This window comes from Hyperoodon ampullatus (assembly GCF_949752795.1).
Source record: "Hyperoodon ampullatus genome assembly, chromosome: 8".
Taxonomy (NCBI): Eukaryota; Metazoa; Chordata; class Mammalia; order Artiodactyla; family Ziphiidae; genus Hyperoodon; species Hyperoodon ampullatus.
The window spans coordinates 86,682,604-86,704,535 of NC_136921.1; the positions used below are offsets into that span (position 1 = coordinate 86,682,604).

At 36.5% G+C, this 21,932-nt stretch overlaps 1 protein-coding gene across 5 annotated transcripts in view; it reads left to right on the forward strand.

Annotated features, from left to right (window-relative positions):
* Positions 1-18,514, forward strand: part of DYNC1I2 (dynein cytoplasmic 1 intermediate chain 2) — a gene marked incomplete at its 5' end in the record, with an annotated part of 53,779 nt that extends 35,265 nt beyond the window's left edge. Inside the window, 8 exons of one of the 5 annotated variants that reach the window (XM_079710373.1) lie at positions 176-301; positions 1,194-1,340; positions 1,708-1,821; positions 2,140-2,273; positions 3,163-3,307; positions 13,886-14,026; positions 15,884-16,009; positions 17,806-18,501. In XM_079710373.1, the coding sequence (XP_079566499.1) occupies positions 176-301; positions 1,194-1,340; positions 1,708-1,821; positions 2,140-2,273; positions 3,163-3,307; positions 13,886-14,026; positions 15,884-16,009; positions 17,806-17,919 (1,047 nt within the window). In that variant the 3' untranslated portion in view covers positions 17,920-18,501. Of the gene's footprint in view, positions 1-175; positions 302-1,193; positions 1,341-1,707; positions 1,822-2,139; positions 2,274-3,162; positions 3,308-13,885; positions 14,027-14,621; positions 14,664-15,883; positions 16,010-17,805 lie in introns of those variants that run through there. The other 4 variants (XM_079710374.1, XM_079710376.1, XM_079710377.1 and 1 more) reach the window with 4 other exon arrangements.
* Between the last annotated feature and the right edge of the window lie 3,418 nt (positions 18,515-21,932).

Below are 21,932 nucleotides of genomic sequence, written 5' to 3' on the forward strand. Positions count from 1 at the left end.
TAATTTAAGGTTTTACTAATGTTCCAGCAAGCATAACTCTAGAGATATATTTCTTGGTGAAGTGTTAGGAATTTGTATTTTCAGAATAATTTAATAATAACAGTTGAGTAACTAGGAATGTAAAACAGTTCTCATTATGCATAGCGTTTTTTTCCCACTTGATTCTTGCGAGCAGTATCCAGAGTTACTTGTGGCTTCCTATAATAACAACGAAGATGCTCCTCACGAGCCTGATGGTGTGGCCCTTGTATGGAATATGAAATACAAAAAAACTACTCCAGAGTATGTGTTTCACTGCCAGGTAAGATGGTCTTTTAGCAGTCCTTCCCAAGTTTAAGAATTCACTAATGAATTTAGACAAGTGCCTTTCTTCTTTTCTTGTCAGCATAATGATTTCATTGGATTGGCATTTACTAAACCACCCCATATTTGCAAACAGATGTTAACGAAAAACTGAAGACTTCTCAGTTCAACATGATCTGCGTTTTCTAGCTTTTCTGACATCTCTTATGTTTAATCACACCTAAAGTCCTTTGCAGTTGTGATTTTCTGTTATTGTGACTGATTGTATAAAAGGAATCTTTTATAAAATGTCTTTTCTACAGGGAGTTTCTCAGGAACTTATTTGCTGAATATACAATTAGATGGTTGGCCCACTGAATTACTTATACATGGCCTGAGGAGTTGGAACTAGATAGTTTTAAGTAGAAACATATGTTTGAAGTAGGAAACAGATGCAGATTTTTAAAGTTGATTTCGTGGGAGGTTAGAATTTGCAAGCCTTTCTGGTTGCATGTTATAATCTTTTAATAATATCATAATTCTGCAAAAACACTTAACTGAATCAAAACTAGCTTATACTCTGTTGTCAGATTACTGTCAGAAGCTAAAGTAGAGCCAGTTATCTTCTGATTTAATGATGTAATCAAATTAAATAATTTTTGCTTTCTTCGATAAATTGCTTAAACATTTCTGTAAACAATCATTACATTTGACTTTTAAGCAAAACTATTCTAAAGCTGTATCTTATGTTCTAAAGCAAAATGAAATTTTTAAGTGTATTTATTTACTGGTTTTATAATCTCTGATACTTTACAATAAAGGGGAAAATGTTTTGGATATAGATTTATTTTTATAACTTGTCACGCTTCTTCCATTTGAACCTTAAATATAAAAATCTTGCTTATTTGCAGTCAGCCGTTATGTCTGCTACATTTGCAAAATTTCATCCAAATCTGGTTGTTGGTGGTACATATTCAGGCCAGATTGTGCTGTGGGATAACCGTAGCAATAAAAGAACTCCAGTGCAAAGAACTCCACTGTCAGCTGCAGCACACACAGTAAGCAAAGGGGTTATTTCCATTAGATTTCTGTCTTCTTTCACCATTAAATACTTAGTAGTGTCCATCAGAGTAGTCTCAAAATGTGTTTCCTTTGCTGTGTGAATTTCTCATCATTTAGCAACCAAAACTGAAGGCTTTTTTTTTCTTTGTATTTTTGGAAATCTATTTTATTAGAAACTCATCTCTCTTCTGAGATAATGTTTTGCTAATCTACGGAATAGCATCGAACTTCACATTAAAAATGCCGTCAAGATATGAGACTGGATATGAAACAGAACACCTGTGATTATACAGTAAAAATTATTTCTTTTTTTTTTTTGGTAAAATAATCCCAGAAAACTTTCTTTAATATCGCTTTCTTTAGCATCCTGTATATTGTGTAAATGTTGTTGGAACACAGAACGCTCACAATCTGATTAGTATCTCTACTGATGGAAAAATTTGTTCATGGAGTCTGGACATGCTTTCCCATCCACAGGTAGGTTAAACTTGGAAAGCTCTGAAATTTTGAGGCAAATACTGGTATTTTTTTTTAAGTCTATATAAACCCTAGCTTATGTTTTTCATAAATATTTTATAATAGTATTATAGTAATAGTTTATAAATCTAAACATGTATAAATGTAATTTGAGGTATATATACTTCATTTTCAAACCTGCTTCATTTAATCAAACTAAATTTATATAAGTAGTATAGTAAAATAATTGTTTATAAACTAAATAAGACTAGAAAATTTTCTTTAAAAAATTAAAAATTATAAGTTTACAAAATAATTTAATCAATTTTTTCTGTGTAGGATAGCATGGAATTGGTTCATAAACAGTCAAAGGCAGTCGCTGTGACATCTATGTCCTTCCCTGTTGGAGATGTCAACAACTTCGTTGTTGGGAGTGAAGAAGGTTCTGTGTACACAGCATGCCGCCATGGCAGGTAAATCTAAACTGGAATTTACAGTTATTTAAAATTCTCTCTTGAATAATCGTATTAAAACAAATTGCCTCTTATTCAAGTAGAAATCTGTCCTAGAGCCACTTGTTATTTGTGACAAATTATTTAAATTCAGGTATATAAAATTAAAACTTAAATACTTTTTTAAAATAAAAGGTTATTTTGGATCATGATGTGTTCTGGATTTTGAGGGTTGTGGTGTGTTGTGATTTTTGTACGTGTGGACGTGCTCACAAAAGTTAGTGGTAGGAAGTAGCATTCAGCAGTTACAGATACAAAATGCACATGCCACATACTGACCTTTAAAGTTGTAAATAAGATTTTCAGCTGTTTTTCCATCTTGATTTATTTGGACTTTGAGCCTTAGTTCAGTCCTCCTGATAATCGCACAGTAATGATGTCACATACACGTTTTAAATTGACTAGTATTTCTCCTGCTGTTCAACCTGTTTTGAAATTGTCTAGCACCTTATCAATTGCTTCCTTTAAAAAAAAAATTGAGTGTTCTGATTTCATCTCAAGTACAGATCACCTTCACTTCAAAGCTTTTGATTTAAAAGTAGCCCAGATTCTCTCTCTTACATGTAGTATTCATTTGTCTCTATTCCACCACCTCAGAACCTCAGATATTGGACTTTTGATTTCTGTCATCAATAGCATGATGTTTATGGTTCCAAAATATACTTAACCACTTAAGTAGCCTTATCAAATCTGGATAGGTAACACTCAACATAATTATTCTTATGTGTTAGGAGCACAGAGTTAAGTTTGTTGAAATTATGTCAAAGTGTAATAAATAAACCCATGATAACATATATTTATAAGTGGTCTACTTACAAGAGATTTCCCTATTTTCACTCTTATGAAACAGCAAAGCTGGAATCAGTGAGATGTTCGAAGGGCATCAAGGACCAATTACTGGTATTCATTGTCATGCAGCTGTTGGAGCAGTGGACTTCTCACATCTTTTTGTCACTTCATCATTTGACTGGACAGTAAAACTTTGGACAACTAAGGTATCTAAAAACAGATGTCTAGTCAAGTACTCAGGTTTCTGACACAAGGTGGTGCTCTATTACTACATGGGAAAGACAAAAAGCCTCCTAATAGCTTAGAATGATTTACTGATAGATCAAACCTAATAAGTTACACAGAACATGAATGAACAACTAGATGTTGAAGTTTTCTTAAAAGTATGCTGACAAGTGTGGTAATCCCACACATGACCAAAACCAATCTTCCCACCACTTCAGGCTTTTCAAGCACAGAACTGCTTACCCTGAACTGAGTTGGAGGAAAAGCCGCTGAGGATCTCACATGGCACTCACGTAGCTGCCCTATAGCCCAACACAAAAGCTGTGCATTTGCTCTTTGAAGAGCTTTTAGAAGCTATTCAGAACTGCATTGGCTCACAGAGCTGATGGAAACCGGAGAAAAGATAGATAAAACCTGAGGTACAGTAAGTCTTATACAGTGAGACTATACATCATAAACTGGAATCATTAAGAAAGTATTGTGTAAATACTTCTATGTAAATATATATGGATGCATATACAGTTTTGTTTTCTGAAATACATAATTTAAATAGTTTGTTTGGGTTTTAATAAGCTTTGAAAAACCATTTATGTTATAAAGTGCTTCCTGATCCTACAGCAATTCCAGATAGATGTGACATTGCCCTGCCTCATTGAAAGTCTCAAGGCAAATCCAGGTAGGGAACATTTCTTCCTGTGATAGGCCTTGTAGTTTCATTTGACCCCATTTAAAACTTAAAGTGCCTTGACTTTTCTGTCTGGCTTTTCTGCAGTATTACATTGCTGCTGGCAAAGCTGCATACTTGAAATATCAGATTCTATTTAAGTTAAATTTTAAGCTGTGTTTTTTCATGTTTCCGTCTGCCTTATCCTAACTTTATTTGATTCTTCAATTTCTTTGAGAAAACCTAGTGGTCTTAAGAGGTATTCTTCACTATTACAGTGGAACTCATTTATTTATCAAATGCTGGCCTCAGAAATCAGGGATGAACTCACTATTCACTCTTGTCCTTTCTTGATGCTTTCTTAGTGAGTTAGAAAACTTTCTCTTAAAATTGAACATTTTCAGGTTTGGGATTAATTAGCAGGCATAAAAATAGCATTTAAATCTAATGAAGGAAACGTATTAAATAGTGCTTAACACAGTGTCTAGCATGATAGGCACTTAACAATATTCATTCGGTTCCTCCTTTTCCTCTTCATGGAGATCAGACGCTCTGTCTGAATGCATATAGTGTCAATCATCTGTTTTCTTTCCTGGATCTTGAATTTTTTTTTGAATGAGATTTATACAGTGGCAAAAGGTAGAGGTAGAAGATTCTCACAACCACCAGCAAAGAAACGCATAATCCAGCTAGTAAAACCAAAGCAAGATGCAGAATTGGAAAGATGAAGCCAACTCTCTCTCTCTAGGCTGTAGGCAGCCACGTAAGTGGCTAGATTTCTGGTTACACTTTCACCTTAGTAGTCCTTTATAGAGACACAGGAAGTGTTACATCTTTCTTAGATTGTTGGCCAGCTTCCTTTTTCAGTAATTGAAAAGAATCTTTTATCTATTTGTAGATTTATTATTTTTAATATCTCAGGGCTTCAGTTTGCCATCCTTCTTTTATCTTTAAATTTGAGGCTTCCATTCTTACATATATTACCAAATAGGACTGGAAAATGAAGACTTCATCTTGCCTAAGCAAGAACAAAACTTATATTTATGATAGCAGACTGATTGATGCTTGCTTTTGTGGTACTACACAGCTGGTTGATTGGTGGTTGATATTTTTTGTTCCTGTATTTTGCTATATTTCAACATAGAACTGCCTACTGAATAAGAATGACAGCCAGGCATATCTCTTTCTTTGCTAACTGAGCTAGGCATTGCTTCCTTATGTGAGCTTCATATAGAAAACTCATTTATTCATTCAACTGTGATACATGGCTCTCCACTTCCCACCCCCACCATGCATACATACCTCTCCAAAGTTAGTGGCCAAAGGGTAGGACAACACAGAACAGGGTGTTTTTGTAGAATAGCAAGTACCCTCTAGAACTTTATCAGAAGAATTACCTTTTATTCTGACTTATCTTCACACAAATAGTTCTACTCTGTGAAGGGTGGAGCAGCAACAGTCTGCTGAGTATTTTTTTTATTTGGCCATATTATGGCTCCCAAGGTCATCGTTTTGATCTTGGATTTATACTTCATAGTTAATTGTGTTGCTGGTATTCATTTTTTCCCTGAAAACTTGGTAGAGCCTCTGTGCTCTCCAACACAATGATAATGAATAATGGGCAAGGTTTTAAAATAATCTCTTCTTAAAGACATTGTTCCAGTTCCATTTTAAGCTTTTTACACCAGTATCTTTACATTCATGAATTTAACAGACTTGAAATGTTTTTCTTTGCCTTTACTTTTTAAGTGTTTTCTAACTCTAAGAATTGAGCCCCCATAAACTGGGAGAACGAATCATTAGATATTGCTGTGTCTTTGTATCCTTTAAGATCTGTCTCTGCCCCAATAGCAAAACAAGATTCTTTCTTTTTCTCCCTTTCTATAAGTCCTCTAAAAAATCCCTAGAAATCTCAATTTGTTACTGCCTCAAATTTAGTTTCAAGTAATCTACTTCTGTCGTCTGCTTCTAATTTTTGCAGAGTCAGGAATTTTAATGTAGTGACAGAGTTCTGGATCATCAAATTGTTTACTTTTTTGAACTCAGTTATTTTTAGTAAAGAAGATGAAGATAGATCGTTTTCCACATTTTGGTGAAGGTTAATTTAAACCAGCCAGGACATTGCTTCTAATATATTTGAAAGACACTGTTAACTTTTTAAAACACCAAATTTGAAAATTCACAGCAGAAACACTTTGGCAGTCCTGAAAAATGGTAGCAAGAATATGTGAGGAGTAGAAGCTTCTTGAAGGTAACCTGAGGATTCCATAAGCACTTGATTAGGGGTAGACCTGATAAATGAGCTTAATATTCCGACCACATTTAACCATACTTGTTACAGATTACTCTCAAAATATAGGAATTATTTGTTTGGAGGGCAAAATGTTTTAATGTATGCACAGTATATTCCAGGCTCAACACTTATTTGAAAAGCTTTAACCTTTTTAACTATTAGAAAATACCATAGTAACTTGTTGGCCAGTGTCCAGCCTATCCTTTGCATAGTCAGAAACTCAATTTTGTCAGTCTGCTAGATTCGATTAGCTACGGAGTGCTGACTAGAACTCACAGGCTTCTAAGACACTGATGCGTTGGAGAAGGTAAATTTATTAATTTACAATGAGAAACAACTGCCAGAAGGCCTAAATACTCATGCTCGCCTGACCAGCTCATTGTTTCCCTGTAGACAACCCACACGGGAAGCCAAATTATAATCAGAAGTTTGCTTGGTTAGCAAGGAATTGGAACAAAAGGAGTTTTCTGATTTGAATGTTTAGTGGCATCAAGCAAAGACAGCGTGATTCATTCATCTTCACATAGAGATAACCTTGCCGTGGGTGGTAATCCTCAGGATCCATTGACTGAGATGCTGTCTCCTGAGCAGTGCTTGAATTGGGCACTGTCTTCATTTTTCTTGTAAGACTGCTTCTGTATATTTCCATTGCTTTTAATAGACACATTCCTTCTGAAAAAGTTAGTATCTTCCATCAGGTTATATAGGAAGGTATTTCTGCCCTTGGAATTGTTTCTTTTTAATGAGAATCTGTTTATTTCTGTCCCGATCCAAGTGAGGACATACTTCCCATTTCTCTGGAGAGCACCTCACTGTTATGTTCATGGATTTACTATAGGGACTCTTTTGGTTATTAGTCTAGAACTCCTCAGTTACCCCCAGAAAAATACAGAATTACTGTATTAGTTTCCTGGGGCTGCTGTAACAAATTGCCACAAACTGGGTAACTTAAAATAACAGAAATTTATTCTCTCACAGGAGGCTAGAAGTTTGAAATCAAGGTGTTAGCAAGGTTGGTTACTTTTGGAGGCTCTAAGGAAGAATCTGTTCCTCTTTCCATGCCTCTTTTCTAGTTTTTGGTGGTTGCCAGCAATCTTGTGCTTTTTGGCTTCCAGCTGCATCACTCCAGTTTCTGCCTCTGTCATCGCATGGAGCTTTTCCTACTTGTCTCTGTCCAAATTTCTCTCTTCTTTTAAGACAACAGTCGTGCTCTAGATTTAGGGCCTACTCTAAGTAGTATAACCTCAGCTTAATTACATCTGCAAAGACCCTTTTTCCAATATCGACACATTTACAGGTTCCACATAGACTTGAATTTGGTAGGGGGCTGGGAGTGGGGGGACACTATTTAACCCATTACTGTAAAGAGCTCAGAAAAAAATATGGTTTGTCCCTTGACCATACAGTGTTTATTTATTTATTTATTCACCACTGTACTAGAATGAGTTACCTTTGATGATTCAAATGCTATCTATTGTTCAAAGAATGATACATTCTTTTGATTCATTCTTTTGAAAAAAATGTTTGCAAACCTTTTGTTTATAAGAATTTTAGAGCTGCAGTGACCTTTAGACATCATGTAGTTCAGTAATTCTCAGTTTTGGTCACATTAGAATCACCTTGGCAATTTTTTAAAATTCTAGTGCTCACCTGGCACCCCAGACTGATTAAATCATAATATCTAAAGGGACTCAGGCAACAGCATAATTTTGAAAATCCCTCCAGGGTTAGCGGGATTACAACGTATAGTCAAGGTTCAGAACCACTGATACAGAACTTTTGTTTTGTAAATAAGGAAATAGGGGCCTGGAATGAAGAAGTGACTTCTCCAAAGCCTTAAAACTAGTTATTGGTAGCCCTGAGATAAGAGTTTATATCCTACGCCCCTCTTCAGCTCTTTCCTGCTGCCTCTCTTCCATTTAGGCAGAAGTTCTCTTCAAGTTAAGAAAAAGTATTACTATTAAAAAGTACTTCAAATGATCCATTTGGGATTTTAATTTGCAGTATCATATATAAAATTAATATATTATGAAACAATTTTGGTGTTGTATGTGTGCTTTCTTTCTCTTTGAGGGGGAAGAATTGTTAATCCTTGGATGACTGTTTTTTAAACTTGAAAAAAATTACAAACGTTTCTAATTACATTTAAAATTTGGGAACATGTTTCCATTTAGTGTATTTTTATTTTTAATATAATCTTTTACCCAGTTATAATACATCCTACTTTTTGCCTCTGGCTGTATCATAGTCCACTGAATAGATGAAATATTTTATTTAATAATTTCCTGAGATATTCAGCAATCTTCTTTTTCACTTGAAATGTAATTTTTATGTAAGTTTTAATCTACTTTGTATATAACATTTTTCATATTTTATAAAAAATGGAATCATATGATATGTACTTACTTGTATCTGACTTCTTTTGTTCAACATTATGTTTGTGAGAGTTATTCCATATTGTTGAAGGTAGTTGTAGATTGTTTATTCTCTCAGATATATACTATTCCCTTATGTAAATATACCATAATTTATCCATTCTGCTGCTGATGGTATTTGGGTTGATTGTAGTTTGGGGTTGTTATGGATAATGCTGCTATGAGCATAGTTGTAGGTGTGTTTTGATGGACACAAGTGCTCATTTCTGTTGGGCATATACTTAGGAGGGAAATACTTGGCCATAAGGTACGCATGCATTCTGCTTTAGTTGATACTGCCAAGCAAATTTCTAAAATAGTTTTACCAGTTTATAATTCACCAGTGGCATATGAAAGTTTTCCTTGCTCTACAACCTTGCTGACACTTGGTATTTTCTGCCTTTTTTTTCATTTTAATTACTCTGATGGGTATAGTTGTATTGCAGTTTGGTTTTCATTTGTATTACCTTGAGACTAAAGAGGTTATCTTAAGCTCCTTTCCATGTGTTTATTGGCCATTTCGTGAAGTGCTTGTTTAAGTCTGCCCATTTTTCTGATAACCCCTTCTTTAAAAATAAAAATTAAACATTAATTTAAAAAAATCTTGTAGACCAATACAGATTCTTTTAGAGTCGAGCATGTGCACATGACTGTGAACAACTTCTCTTTTAAGTCTTTGATGAGAGACCATAAAATTGCCTAAAATTGAGATTTTCTTGAAGAAGTATACAATTGCCTCAGGATTTACGGGTCTTAGCATGGTGTTTCTTAATCGTTGTTGTGCATCAGAATCTCTAGTGGAGCAACACCAAAAAGACTGATAAAGTACATTGAGGGTGGGGCCCTGCATCTGGATTTTTTAAAAACTCTGCAGATGATTGTGATACTCATCCCAAGTTGAAAACTACCTCAGAGGGAGACTTCACTTGGCATTGTTGCCAAGGAGAGTTATAGGAAAATAATGACCTTAAGAAGGAAAAAAACCCTCTTAGTTTCTGTTTTTAGCTTACTTATAAGTTTTGTTAAAATTTTTGTTTTCTTAATTACAAACAGACATTTTTGGCTATTAAGATAATCATGCAGTTGACATTTACTGTGATATCTGAAAATTTTAAATTTATAATTTTAAACTTTTTATTATGGAAAATTCCCAGTAGATTCAAAAGCAGAAAGAGGAGTATAATGAAACCATTGTACTCATTACCTAGCTTCTAAAATTATCAACACGTGACCAATCTTGTTTGATCTATTCCCGTTTATGTTCCCTCCCCAGTCCTGGATTATTTTAAATGCAGACATATCATTTAATCTATAAATATACAGTATGTATCTCTAAAAAATAGTCATTAAAAAAAAACTGTAATACTACCATATCATTGTCACACCCCCCAAAAATGAATAGTGATTCCTTAATTTCATCAAATAGCCAGCGTTCCATTAAAAAATTTTTTTTACTATTTACTTGTTTGAAGCAGGATCCAAATGAGGTTCGTTTATTTGCGATTGACATATCTTTTGAGCCGCTCTCTTAAAATAGGGTTTCCTTCCCTGTCTTGTTTTCTTGCTACTGCTGTTGTTGAAGAAACCAGGTTGGTTGTCCTATTAGTTTCTCACAATCTGGGTTTTGCATTCTTGTGGTACTGTTCATATTGTCGTGTATAGTTGTAGATGTTTATAATTCTGTAAAGAGAAGCTTACCCTCTTGAATCACTTGGTGTCCCCCAGTCCTTATGTTGACATCTCTTCATTCTTTTTGGTCATTTGAAGCTTATTCTGCAGTAGATTCCTCAGGAGGTGCTCGTGGGTGCATTATTCCCATATTCTGAAGAGTCTATCTGTTTATGAAGGTCAGTTTGGCTGTATGTAAAATCCACAGTTTACATTTTTTTTTGATTACCTTAAATATGTTACTCTATTGTTTTCTGGCAAAAAGCATTGTCAAAAAGTATGATGGGGCTTCCCTGGTAGCGCAGTGGTTGACAGTACGCCTGCCGATGCAGGGGACACGGGGTCGTGCCCCGGTCTGGGAAGATCCCACATGCCATGGAGTGGCTGGGCCCGTGAGCCATGGCCGCTGAGCCTGCATATCCGGAGCCTGTGCTCCGCAACGGGAGAGGCCACAACAGTGAGAGGCCCACGTACCACACACACAAAAAAAGTCTGATGACAATCTGATTTTTTTTTCCTTTACTCAAGACTTAGTCTTTAAAAACCTGGATGATTGGGCTTCACTTGTGGCGCAGTGGTGGAGAGTCTGCCTGCCGATGCAGGGGACACGGGTTCGTGCCCCCGTCTGGGAAGATCCCACATGACGCGGAGCGGCTGGGCCTGTGAGCCATGGCCACTGAGCCTGCGCGTCCGGAGCCTGTGCTCCGCAACGGGAGAGGCCACAACAGTGAGAGGCCCACATACCGCAAAAAAAAAAAAAAAAAAAAAAATCTGGATGATCAAATCTTTTTTTTTTTTTTTAAAGGGTTGAATGTCCTACATACACAGGATTTTCTTTAATATGAAGTTTCAAGCTGTCGTTTCTTTTAGGAGAGTTCTCTTAAATTAAGACTTTTGTATTCTATAGTATTGCTTTGGGTTTTTTTAGGGCCTGCCATTATAGGTATATCTTTGTTAATCTTCTTTGTCTATCAGTTTTTTAAAAAATTCACTTTATCTCTTCTTTCTTTTTTAAAATAAGTGTTACTGAGATACAGTTCATATACCATAAGATTCACCATTTTATAGTGTACAATTCAGTGGTTTTTGGGTTTTATTAGAGCCATCCTGGTGGTATGAAATGATATCCCATTGTGGGGTTTTTTTTGTTTTTTTTTTTTTGCGTTACACGGGCCTCTCACTGTTGTGGCCTCTCCTGTCGCGGAGCGCAGGCTCCGGACGCGCAGGCCCAGCGGCCATGGCTCACAGGTCTAGCCGCTCCACGGTATGTGGGATCTTCCCGGACCGGGGCATGAACCCGTGTCCCCTGCATCGGCAGGCGGACTCTCGACCACTGCACCACCAGGGAAGCCCCCCATTGTGGTTTTGATTTGCATTCCCCTGATGGAGAATGATGTTGGACATCTTTTCAAGTGCTTATTTGTATTTGTAGATCTTCTTTGGAGGGATGTCTGTTAAAACTTTGCCCAAGTTTTAATTGGGTTATTTGCCTTTTTATTAAAATGTTGTAAGAGTTCTAGATACAAGTCCCACTTATCAGGTATATTATTTCCAAATATTTTTGCCTATTGTATAGGTTGTCTTTTCACTTTCTTGAGGGTATTATTTGAAGCATAATGGTATTTAATTTTGATTTAGCCCAATTTATCCTTGTTTTTTTTTTGTCATTTGTGCTTTTGTTATCTAAGAAATCATTGTCAAGTCCAAAGTCACAATGATTTACTCCTATGCTTTCTCCTAAGTTTTATAGTTTTATTATTTATTTATTTGTTTGTTTGTTTGTTTGTTTTTGCGGCACGCGGACCTCTCACTGTTGTGGCCTCTCCCGTTGCGGAGCACAGGCTCCCGACGCGCAGGCCCAGCGGCCATGGCTCACGGGCCTAGCTGCTCCGCGGCATGTGGGATCTTCCTGGACCGGGGCACGAACCCGTGTCCCCTGCATCGGCAGGCAGACTCTCAACCACTGTGCCACCAGGGAAGCCCAACCTCTTATATTTAGATCTAAGATATATTTGAGTTAATTTCTGTATATGATGTGAGGAAGGAGAGGTCCAACTTCGTTTTTTTCCATGTGCATATCCAGTTGTCCCAGCATCATTTGTTGAAAGGCTATTCTTTTCCCATTAGTTGTCATGACACACTTATTAAAGATCTGCCACAATAACTTTGTGTAAGATTTGAGTGAGATCCTTTTTTTGTTGGTTATTGTCTATTAGTGAAATGAGTTTTTCTCTACATTTAAGAGGAAGGGAATGGCAAGGTTAGCTTTTCTGGTTTCATAGTCTAGGTTAAAGCTCTTCTGGGTTTTTTGCAAAGTGGGTATTTATCCCTCTGTCTTGTACTTTCTGAAATGTACCTTTTTCTGTTCCTCTCCACCACCTTTATCTGAACCTTCTCTTTGCTTTGTCCCTATTGTGCTGTATTCCATAACTTGGATTCCATTCCTGGCAGTTTCTTTTTGGTGAGACTGTCTTGAAAAGGGAGCTTTGATTTGTTAATTTTGCAAGTTTATCGGGCTCAGACTGCATCATTAGACCTTACTTATATCACACTGGAGTCTGCCTACAATTATTTATAAATTGAATTCTGTTGAACTCCCTCCCAGTCTCTGCTCCTGCTCTCAGACTGACCCCCACACTGTCCAGTGAGCACCCGCTGTGGACTGTGAGGCTCTTCTGTTCTATTCTCCAGCTGTCAGAAGCCCTTGTGCCTTCCCATACTTCTTCCCGCACAGATGTACTGTGCAGATCTGATAGTAGTCCAAGGTTTGTTTCCACCTGCTTACATTTGGAGCTTTGTCTCCTGATTTTGTTGTAGATGTTGCCTGTGAATCTTTGGTTTTGCTATCCTCATTACTTTGTCTGGGTTTATGGGGAGATTTAGAGGAGATTCAAAAAGTATACTGCCATTGCTCCCATCTTTCCAGAATCCTCTCATTGAAATGTTTTTAAAGCACATTCTATTCCTTTTTTTAAACAGTATGGTGTCTACAAGTTAAACAGAAAATGCAATCCAGTCACTGATTTTTTTAAAATTAATTAATTAATTTTATTTATTTATTTTTGGCTATGTTGGGTCTTTGTTGCTGCACGCAGGCTTTCTCTAGTTGCAGCGAATGGGGGCTCCTCTTCGTTGCGGTGCGCGGGCTTCTCATTGCGGTGGCTTCTCTTGTTACGGAGCATGGGCTCTAGGCGCATGGGCTTCAGTAGTTGTGGCTCGCAGGCTCTAGAGTGCAGGCTTAGTAGTTGTGGCACACGGGCTTAGCTGCTTCGCGGCATGTGAGATCTTCCCGGGTCAGTGATCGAACCCATGTCACCTGCATTGGCAGGCAGATTTTTAACCACTGCGCCACCAGGGAAGCCCCAGTCATTGCTTCTTAGTTCATAACTCCAGGTAATTCTTTAGTGAAACAAATTATAGGAACTTTTTCTAGGCTGAGTTAAGTATCATAAAATGTCATCATACCTGTTGAATGTATGTCATATTTTGACTGTGCTAAAAATCAACTTCTTCCTTTCAGAATAACAAGCCTTTGTACTCATTTGAAGATAACTCAGACTATGTTTATGATGTTATGTGGTCACCCACCCACCCAGCCCTGTTTGCCTGTGTGGATGGCATGGGTAGGCTGGATTTGTGGAATCTCAATAATGACACAGAGGTGAGCAGGAAAATAACAAAAATTGCACTGAAAAATAGAAAATTGGAGATTTATTGAATAATTTGTGAAATTCCTTTTATCCCAAGACATGTAAAAGGACTCTGTGATTGTAGCTTCATCACAAAGAAACCAAATAAGCTTTGTACCCTAAATAATAAATACCATGCTGTGCAGAACTGAAGGGAGAAATATTGTTGCCAAGAGGACTGGGGCATTTCCTTTTACTTCTAAAAAGCACTCTCCTGTCTCTAATGTCCTGACAAAGTCTCATTCATAAGGCAACTGGGATATTTTTGATTCATAGGCTAGAAAGCAGATAGTTTCAGATTGTTGACATATGTTAGCCTTACTTCTGAATTTCTAAATTATCTCTTAGCCTTGATAGAATTGTATATTATCCATAAATATTAGTCTTAGGCTGACTTATTTGAATGAAGCAAAACGTATTTTGATGACTTGTTCCATGAAACACTGAAAACAGAGTGTTACTGTTACTATAAAATTAATATAGAAATCATCAAATTTCCTAACTGCTATACTAAAATGAGTTATTAGGAATGAAATTTAACTGCAGCTATTATTTATGTTTAACCAGGTTTATTTTTACCAATGTGGAGAGGCTTGAAGTGTTCTTAGAGTTCTGTATTGCTGTGTGGTGGTAAGAAGTAATGTTAGCAGTTCTGCCAATAAAAGTTTTTGAGGAGAAAGTCTCTTGATGCCTTCCCGCACAGCCCACTCTTTCCCACATCTCTTCATATTTCTAGTGGCAAGTGTCCAAAATCCCTTGAAGTAAGTTAGTTGCTTATACAGGACAAGGAAATTATATACTGGAAATGTAAGAATTTTAACACTGTGCTAACTCGTGCTTTAGTAGTTTGAAGAGGAACATTCAGATACTGCTATGGAAAGGTATTGACTGGCTAGATGACTGGACTTGATTATACATTTCTAGTTACCTAGAATGAGACCAATTTTTTTTTCTTAATTTGGATTTTGGTGTTAGACATTTGTGGTTACAGTAAAATTTGGATCTTTTCTATAATTTGCTAACTCAGAGAAAATATCTAGGTTATAATTTTTCTCTTAGAACAATTTTGGCACTCTAGAAGGTTAAATTAATCATTTGAGGATGACTCGTGTCAAATAGTAGGATTATTTTTAATCAGATTTCAAAAATTTAAAAATCTTTGTGATAGTGTTCTGAGTCAAACATTGAAGGTTTGTTCCATGAGTGGCAAATAATTTCTTTGTCCCTAGCACAGCAGAGGGTACAGTCAGATTCCAGGGGATGGTGCCACTGTGTTGGTGACATCATCCTGCCCTGCTCCAGACAGTTCATGGCAACAGGGGCTTTGGAAAGACCCATACTGCATCTTTAGTATGAACTGTTTCTAGCAACTGTGGATCAAATCACAGGTTTTAGCTAACAGAGATGCAAACTACAAAAGTAATTCCTGTCCTCTAAAATTGAACCATAATCTGTTTATGAGGGCTTTTGAGATGTTTCTTTAAGTGAGGTTTTGGCCATCTGTTTTCAAATGGCGTGACTTCTTAAAGAAGTTAAAACAACAAAGAATCCTTTATTAAAGAGAAGATCTTTCAAAATGACGTATCCAGTTATGTGAAAATTTCTTATATAAGGGCTTAAGTTATTTTCCCAAACCATTTTCAAGGATTGACTATAATGTCCTTCAGAATGTATCACTGAACAGGAAGAAAGTCGGGAAAATTCTTTATCTATTTTCATCTTTGTTTTAAAAAATGTAGCCAGATTGGAAGAAAGAAGAATTAGTTTTACATGTTTGTAGAAATCCTGATGAAACTTTTAACACTGCACTATATTTTAAATGACTTTAGGTGCCAACTGCCAGCATTTCTGTGGAAGGTAATCCTGCTCTTAATCGTGTAAGATGGACCCATTCTGGAAGAGAGATTGCCGTGGGTGATTCTGAAGGACAGATTGTTATATATGATGTGGGAGAGGTATGAGGCTCACTGCCTATAATTTTGACACATCTATTTAGCTTTCACAACATTGCAGTGGCAGTATCTTTGTGGCTAAAACTAGTCTTTGGAGTTCATGAATTGATAAAAATTACTTTTCACTATAGAAGCAACTCTTGAGATTAATTTTCTTTCTAAACTGAATGTCCTGTGTCCCCATGCAGCAGATTTTGAGGGTAGTATCATATTGAGGGTAGTATCATATGTTGGAAGTACCTTCAAGCATGCATTGTTGGAAATTAGAAATTCTTCAGGCAGAAGAAATTCAGAGTTATAGTTGGACTTTGGGGCTTTACAGAATTGTTATTGAGATAAAATTTTATTTTTCTGTATTCATAGATTTCTTTGGGCCAGGTAGTGGAAATCAAAGTAATATCTTTTTTTTTTTTTTTTTTTTTTTTTTTTTTTGCGTTATGTGGGCCTCTCACTGTTGTGGCCTCTCCCGTTGCGGAGCACAGGCTCCGGACGCACAGGCCCAGCGGCCATGGCTCACGGGCCCAGCCGCTCCGCGGCATGTGGGATCTTCCCAGACTGGGGCACGAACCCGTGTCCCCTGCATCGGCAGGCGGACTCTCAACCACTGCGCCACCAGGGAAGCCCCAAAGTAATATCTTTTAAGAGTTATCTGATGACTATGTGAAATGTCAATCTTGACTCCTTGAGCCTTGTTGCAAAGCCATTATTATTGAACCCAACAGGATGACTTGCAGCTCTCTCATCTTTACTGTTTGGGTTGACTGTACACGATGCTCAGGAGTGATTTCCTCATGTTTTAGCCCTGGCTAGCACCTTATTCACTCTTTCTTTTGCTATGCCTTATGATTCCCCATTCTCTCTGGAAACCCCACAGCCTCTGGCAATTAGATCTGGAGGGAGGTAGAGTGACTCATTTAGAACAGCCAGTTGAACTGTCTGCACAGATGGAACTACTCTGTATCTGCACTATCCAACGTGGTAGCCACTGGCCACATTTGGCTATTGAACACTTAAAATGTGGCTAGAACAACTGAAGAACTGAATTTTTAATTTTATTTAATTTTAAGTAATTTAAATATAAATAGTCACATTTGTCTGGTAGCTACCATATTGGGTATCACTGTCCAATAGAGTCTAAAGTCATACAGTAGATTTAGAAGCAGGCACATCCATTTGCCACACAATGTTTTGTGCCCTAATGTGGCATGCCAGATTCCTCAAATATTATAATGACAGCTGTCAAAAATTTTTGGTCATTGGACTGCTTTAGTGAGGCAAAAGCATCACAAGCCTCCTTTCCCCTTTTGCTATTGGTACATCACTAAAGTGGTAAGAAGTAGCATACCTTTTGATGAAGATGGATTAAGATATCAGGAAAGGTTATCTTAGGTTCCAAACAAAAATAAACACAAGAAACCAGATCTTACGAACCATGCTTCACAAATTATTTCATACTAGGAATGGTGCAAGAAGTAAAAATTTTTCAGGAATTCCTGCCCACCAGCAAAATCCATGAGATAGTGCGTAGGAGTTATATTTACAGAGCATCGTTGTCATTCTCTCTTGCACGGATGATGATAATAGCAAAATCATTTCTGAGGCTGTCACAACACACTTCCCAAACACTATCTTTTGTTTTGAAATGTTATAAATCATTGGTATAGTCTCTGTAATTATGGAAAGGCCATTCAGGTCAATTATTACTTTTTAATGGGAAAAGTATTTGAAAACATTGAATAATAGTAGGTAAGATGATCTTTTATTTCAGTGTACATAGAACATTGTATTTCTTTTAACAGCAGATTGCTGTCCCCCGAAATGATGAATGGGCACGGTTCGGCCGAACACTTGCAGAAATTAACGCAAACCGAGCGGATGCAGAGGAGGAAGCAGCTGCCCGAATACCTGCTTAGCTCCTGAAAAGGGAATGTGTAGCCGTAGTGGATTTGGGGAAGACTCTTAAGTAGATTCTAGAACTATTTGCATGCTTCTGTCTAAATGATAATTAAAAGGAAATTTCGTGGATTAAACTGTGGATTTAATGCAGCAAGCAAATCTTACAAAGTCCTTTTTTATATAACATGCATCTTGTTTTGGATTTGTGTCATTTTTAATGCAGCTGATTGACTTTACAGAATGCAGCCTTTTCTGAATTCTTATACACAGGTGTATATTTGGTATTCTTTTGAAGTCTTTTCAGCTTATAACACTATATACAGTTATTTCTAAAGCACAGATTAAGTAAGTTCTACATATTTTTAAATAATCACAATTCCCTGTTATACTGATAATGTTCTCACTAACCATGATATGTAGGAACATTGTTTATTCTTAGCCATAGCATGAATACATCTATCCAGTTCCATTCTGATATTCTTTTTTTTCTTTATAATTCATGTGATAACAATCTATAAATAAACACAAATATGCTTTAACTTTTCAAATTTTCATTTTGATTTACTCCTTGCAATTAAAATTTTATTAAATTCTGCTTTTATGAAGTATCTTTTTTTCATCTCTTTCTTTAAGCTCCTGTTGTAAGCAGCCACCTCAAACCTCATAAAGCTTTGTGCCTTAAATATACCATATAGTATACTGTAGATCTCCCAGTGCATTATGAGCTGATGTCTAGATAATCTATGTCAGTGACAAAATTTTTCCTAGGTTAATTTTTGTTTTAATCCCTTTTTTCTTTCCATCTAAGATATATTTAATTTAAAGAAAAAGCAGAAAGCTGCCTATTATTTTCACTGATTGAGATTACATATGAGCCCTCTGAGACTGAAACCTCCTTTGAGAGAAATTGATTTTGTGGTTGCAGTAGCCATGAAGGAAAGTGTTTAAATGCATTTTGTCATTGAATCAACTCCACATCTTGAGATCTGTTACTACAACCCTATCTATAGGCCTGAAAGGTAAGTGGCAGATATCTAAGAATTTGTGTTGCAGTCAACCTGTTTCAGGAGTAGAGAAAAGGATTATGCTCAGATACTGAATTTATCCACTTTAAATTGTCCATTTCCTTGATCCTGACCTTCTGTCTTTCCAAAGTTTAACTGTCATTTATTCAACAACATGAACTAGGAAGGAAGAGTAGATGCCAGATTTTGAACATTTTTGTTTGGTTTGATTTTCTTAATCTAACAAAGATCTGTTGGGAAATGAATTTTTAAGTAATTTATTCTTAACTATGAGTATTGTATAGTGTGAGGGATAACTGACCTGGAATATTGACCCAAACTCTAATTCTAGCTCTGGCACTCATGGGAAGTGTAATTTTAGCCAACCAAGTCTTTCCATCTGACTTTTTTATTATCTAGGAATTAAGTTAGGATTAGATGATTTCTAAATTTCCTTCCAGCTCTAAAATTATTGATTGTAATTACTTCAGGCAGTTCTCTATTTTTATATATTCAGTTTTCATATGTTGACACTTCATAGTTGCCTATTATATACCAAAGATTTTTTTTTAATATCAGCAGGCAAATAAATAAGTTATCTCATGGTAGTAATGTCTGTGAGCCAAAAATTCAATTTAGCAGGGTCACACTGTCTTAGTATAGAATTCATGTAATCACTAAAATAGTTATTTCATTCTTGCCCACGATTTATATAAACGACTAGAAAAAGAGAAAACATAATTATGATTAAGGTTGGAAATCATGAGATGTGGCAAATCCAGATGCTTATGGGATTCAAGTTGATGTATTCAATTGTGAAAGAATAAAATTGGTAAGTGTTTGTAAAATACTTCTCACCAAAGAGTTTTTGCTTTTTGGAAACAACTTTCCCTCCCCTCCCCAAAAATGCAGTGTGGACCTTAATCTTTGCCTATTTAACTTTAGTCTACATTTTTAAGAACACATGAATTTAATGTGAGGAATTGCCTTTTAAAAGTTGACTATGTAATAGCAAAAAAGAAAGTACTGAGGCTGTCAATATTGATATGAAATCTTCTGACAGATTAAGCTGACTAGAAAAGTGTTGCAGCTCTTCACTCTTTTAGAAATGAAAACCTTATAATTTAAAAAAATATCCACTTACAGAAATTGTACCTTATTTGTTACCGGTTATAGTTTTTTTCTGAGTGGGAAACAAGCCATAGCTTTCTGGCTAATTTCTTGTTTTGTGTTTATTGTTTGGTTGTTTTCTTTTTGAATGAGAAGTTAAAGATTATTGGTTACCCTCGTTTGTGTAGAGGAGGAATACTCAGTTTTGCAGACAATGATTAACGCAGTAAACCTCAGAAATAACCATTTTTTGGTATCATTTAAGCCAAAAAAATTAAAATTCATTGGTAGAAGCCATATTCCGGTTTATTGATCCAGTTCCCTACAAAGTTTAGAAAATCTCTAGATATAAAATATTGTTTCAATGATGCTGAGATATTGCATATTGAAGGAATGGATGACTTAAAATTTAGGAGGAGGAACTAAAGGAAAGTAGTGTTAGGGATGGTCCTAGTCTTTCAATATTGTAAGAACGGTGATTCATTCTGTTCTGTGCTAGTACTGATAGACTGTAACCTCTACCACTTGAACCACATGGAAAGGAAGGTGCTTGAATGAGTGAATGAAAATCTGTGAAGTGTACAATTTTTCATCTTTCCATTTTGTCGGGCAATGCTTTTTAAATGGCTTTCCCACAATCCTGGTATTTCAACATGGGCATTGTGATATTTTATAATTAGAAAACGGTGTACAGTTAAGTACATTGGAGAGAATGGAGCTCTGATTATAGCTCCAGCTGCTCAGTGGCTGTGAGAACCAAGTTGTTTCAAACATGACATAGCGCACGAGGTGGTGGTATTATGCCTGAATCTTGGGCATAAGTCTAGGTAAAAAGCCATTGGCTTTGCCTCATTTGATGGTTTAGCGATGGGATTCCCATTGAGATTCCCCCACCCCCACCCCGCCCCAAGATAGAGGCAAGAAATGAGTTCTTGCTTTCCTGCTATTATCTTGCTGATTGCTAGGCAACTAGGGACCTTACAAGTTTGCGAAAAATACCTGAGAATCTCTTTTTTTTTTTTTGGTTACCAGGCATTTGGGATCTTAGTTCCCCGACCAGGGATCGAACCCACGCCCCGTGCATTGGAGGCACGGAGTCATAACCACTGGACTGCCAGGGAAGTCCCAGTGGGGATCTTATTTTTGATTCATTAAAAAATGCTAGGAAATTATTTACTTAGAGATCTGGTTTACAGGTTCTGGGGGCCTCTAGTGCTACCAAAGAATAGGAAAGTTGCCCCAAAGGCAAGAAGAAAAGAACAGCCATGTTCATTATTTCTTTTGAAGTAGAGGATTACAATTAACATTCTTTTAACTAATCAATTTTAATGCCCTAAGAAGGTAATAATTTGCTTGCACTTAATATATTATAATTTTAAAATCCTTTTCACATATAAGAAACACGTTTTAGAGAAAGATCCTACAATCCTAACCAGAATGCCAACTGGAAGACTTTGAATAGTCATCACATTGTAATGCTTTTCTCAATAGGCCAGTGCTCTCAGACCTTTTCTTGGAATTTAGATGTACAGATTCTCTTTCTGCCTGCCATGTTCACAGTCCCCAAACTTCTTAAAGTTCAAATGGATTTCTGGTATTTAAGTTTTCAGTGTGTAGCTTCCAGCCACTGATAGTTTGAACATAGCCAATCAGCAATCTTTTACAAACTTTTCTAAAATTACAGTATTTTGTGTTGTTAGTTTCATAGCAGGAATCTCAGTTTTGGCTTCTTAATATTCCATTACCAGTTCCCAGTCAGAGGATGGAATCAGCTTGCACTCAGGTAAGCTTTCAGAAAGTCTGTTTCACTTTGTGAGGTCGTTTATTCAGGTCTGTGGTAATGTATAATCCTGCCTCTCTTGTAATGCACTTGATTTGGTTGGAAAGCTGTGGGGCAGTGATTGTGTAGGTGTGGA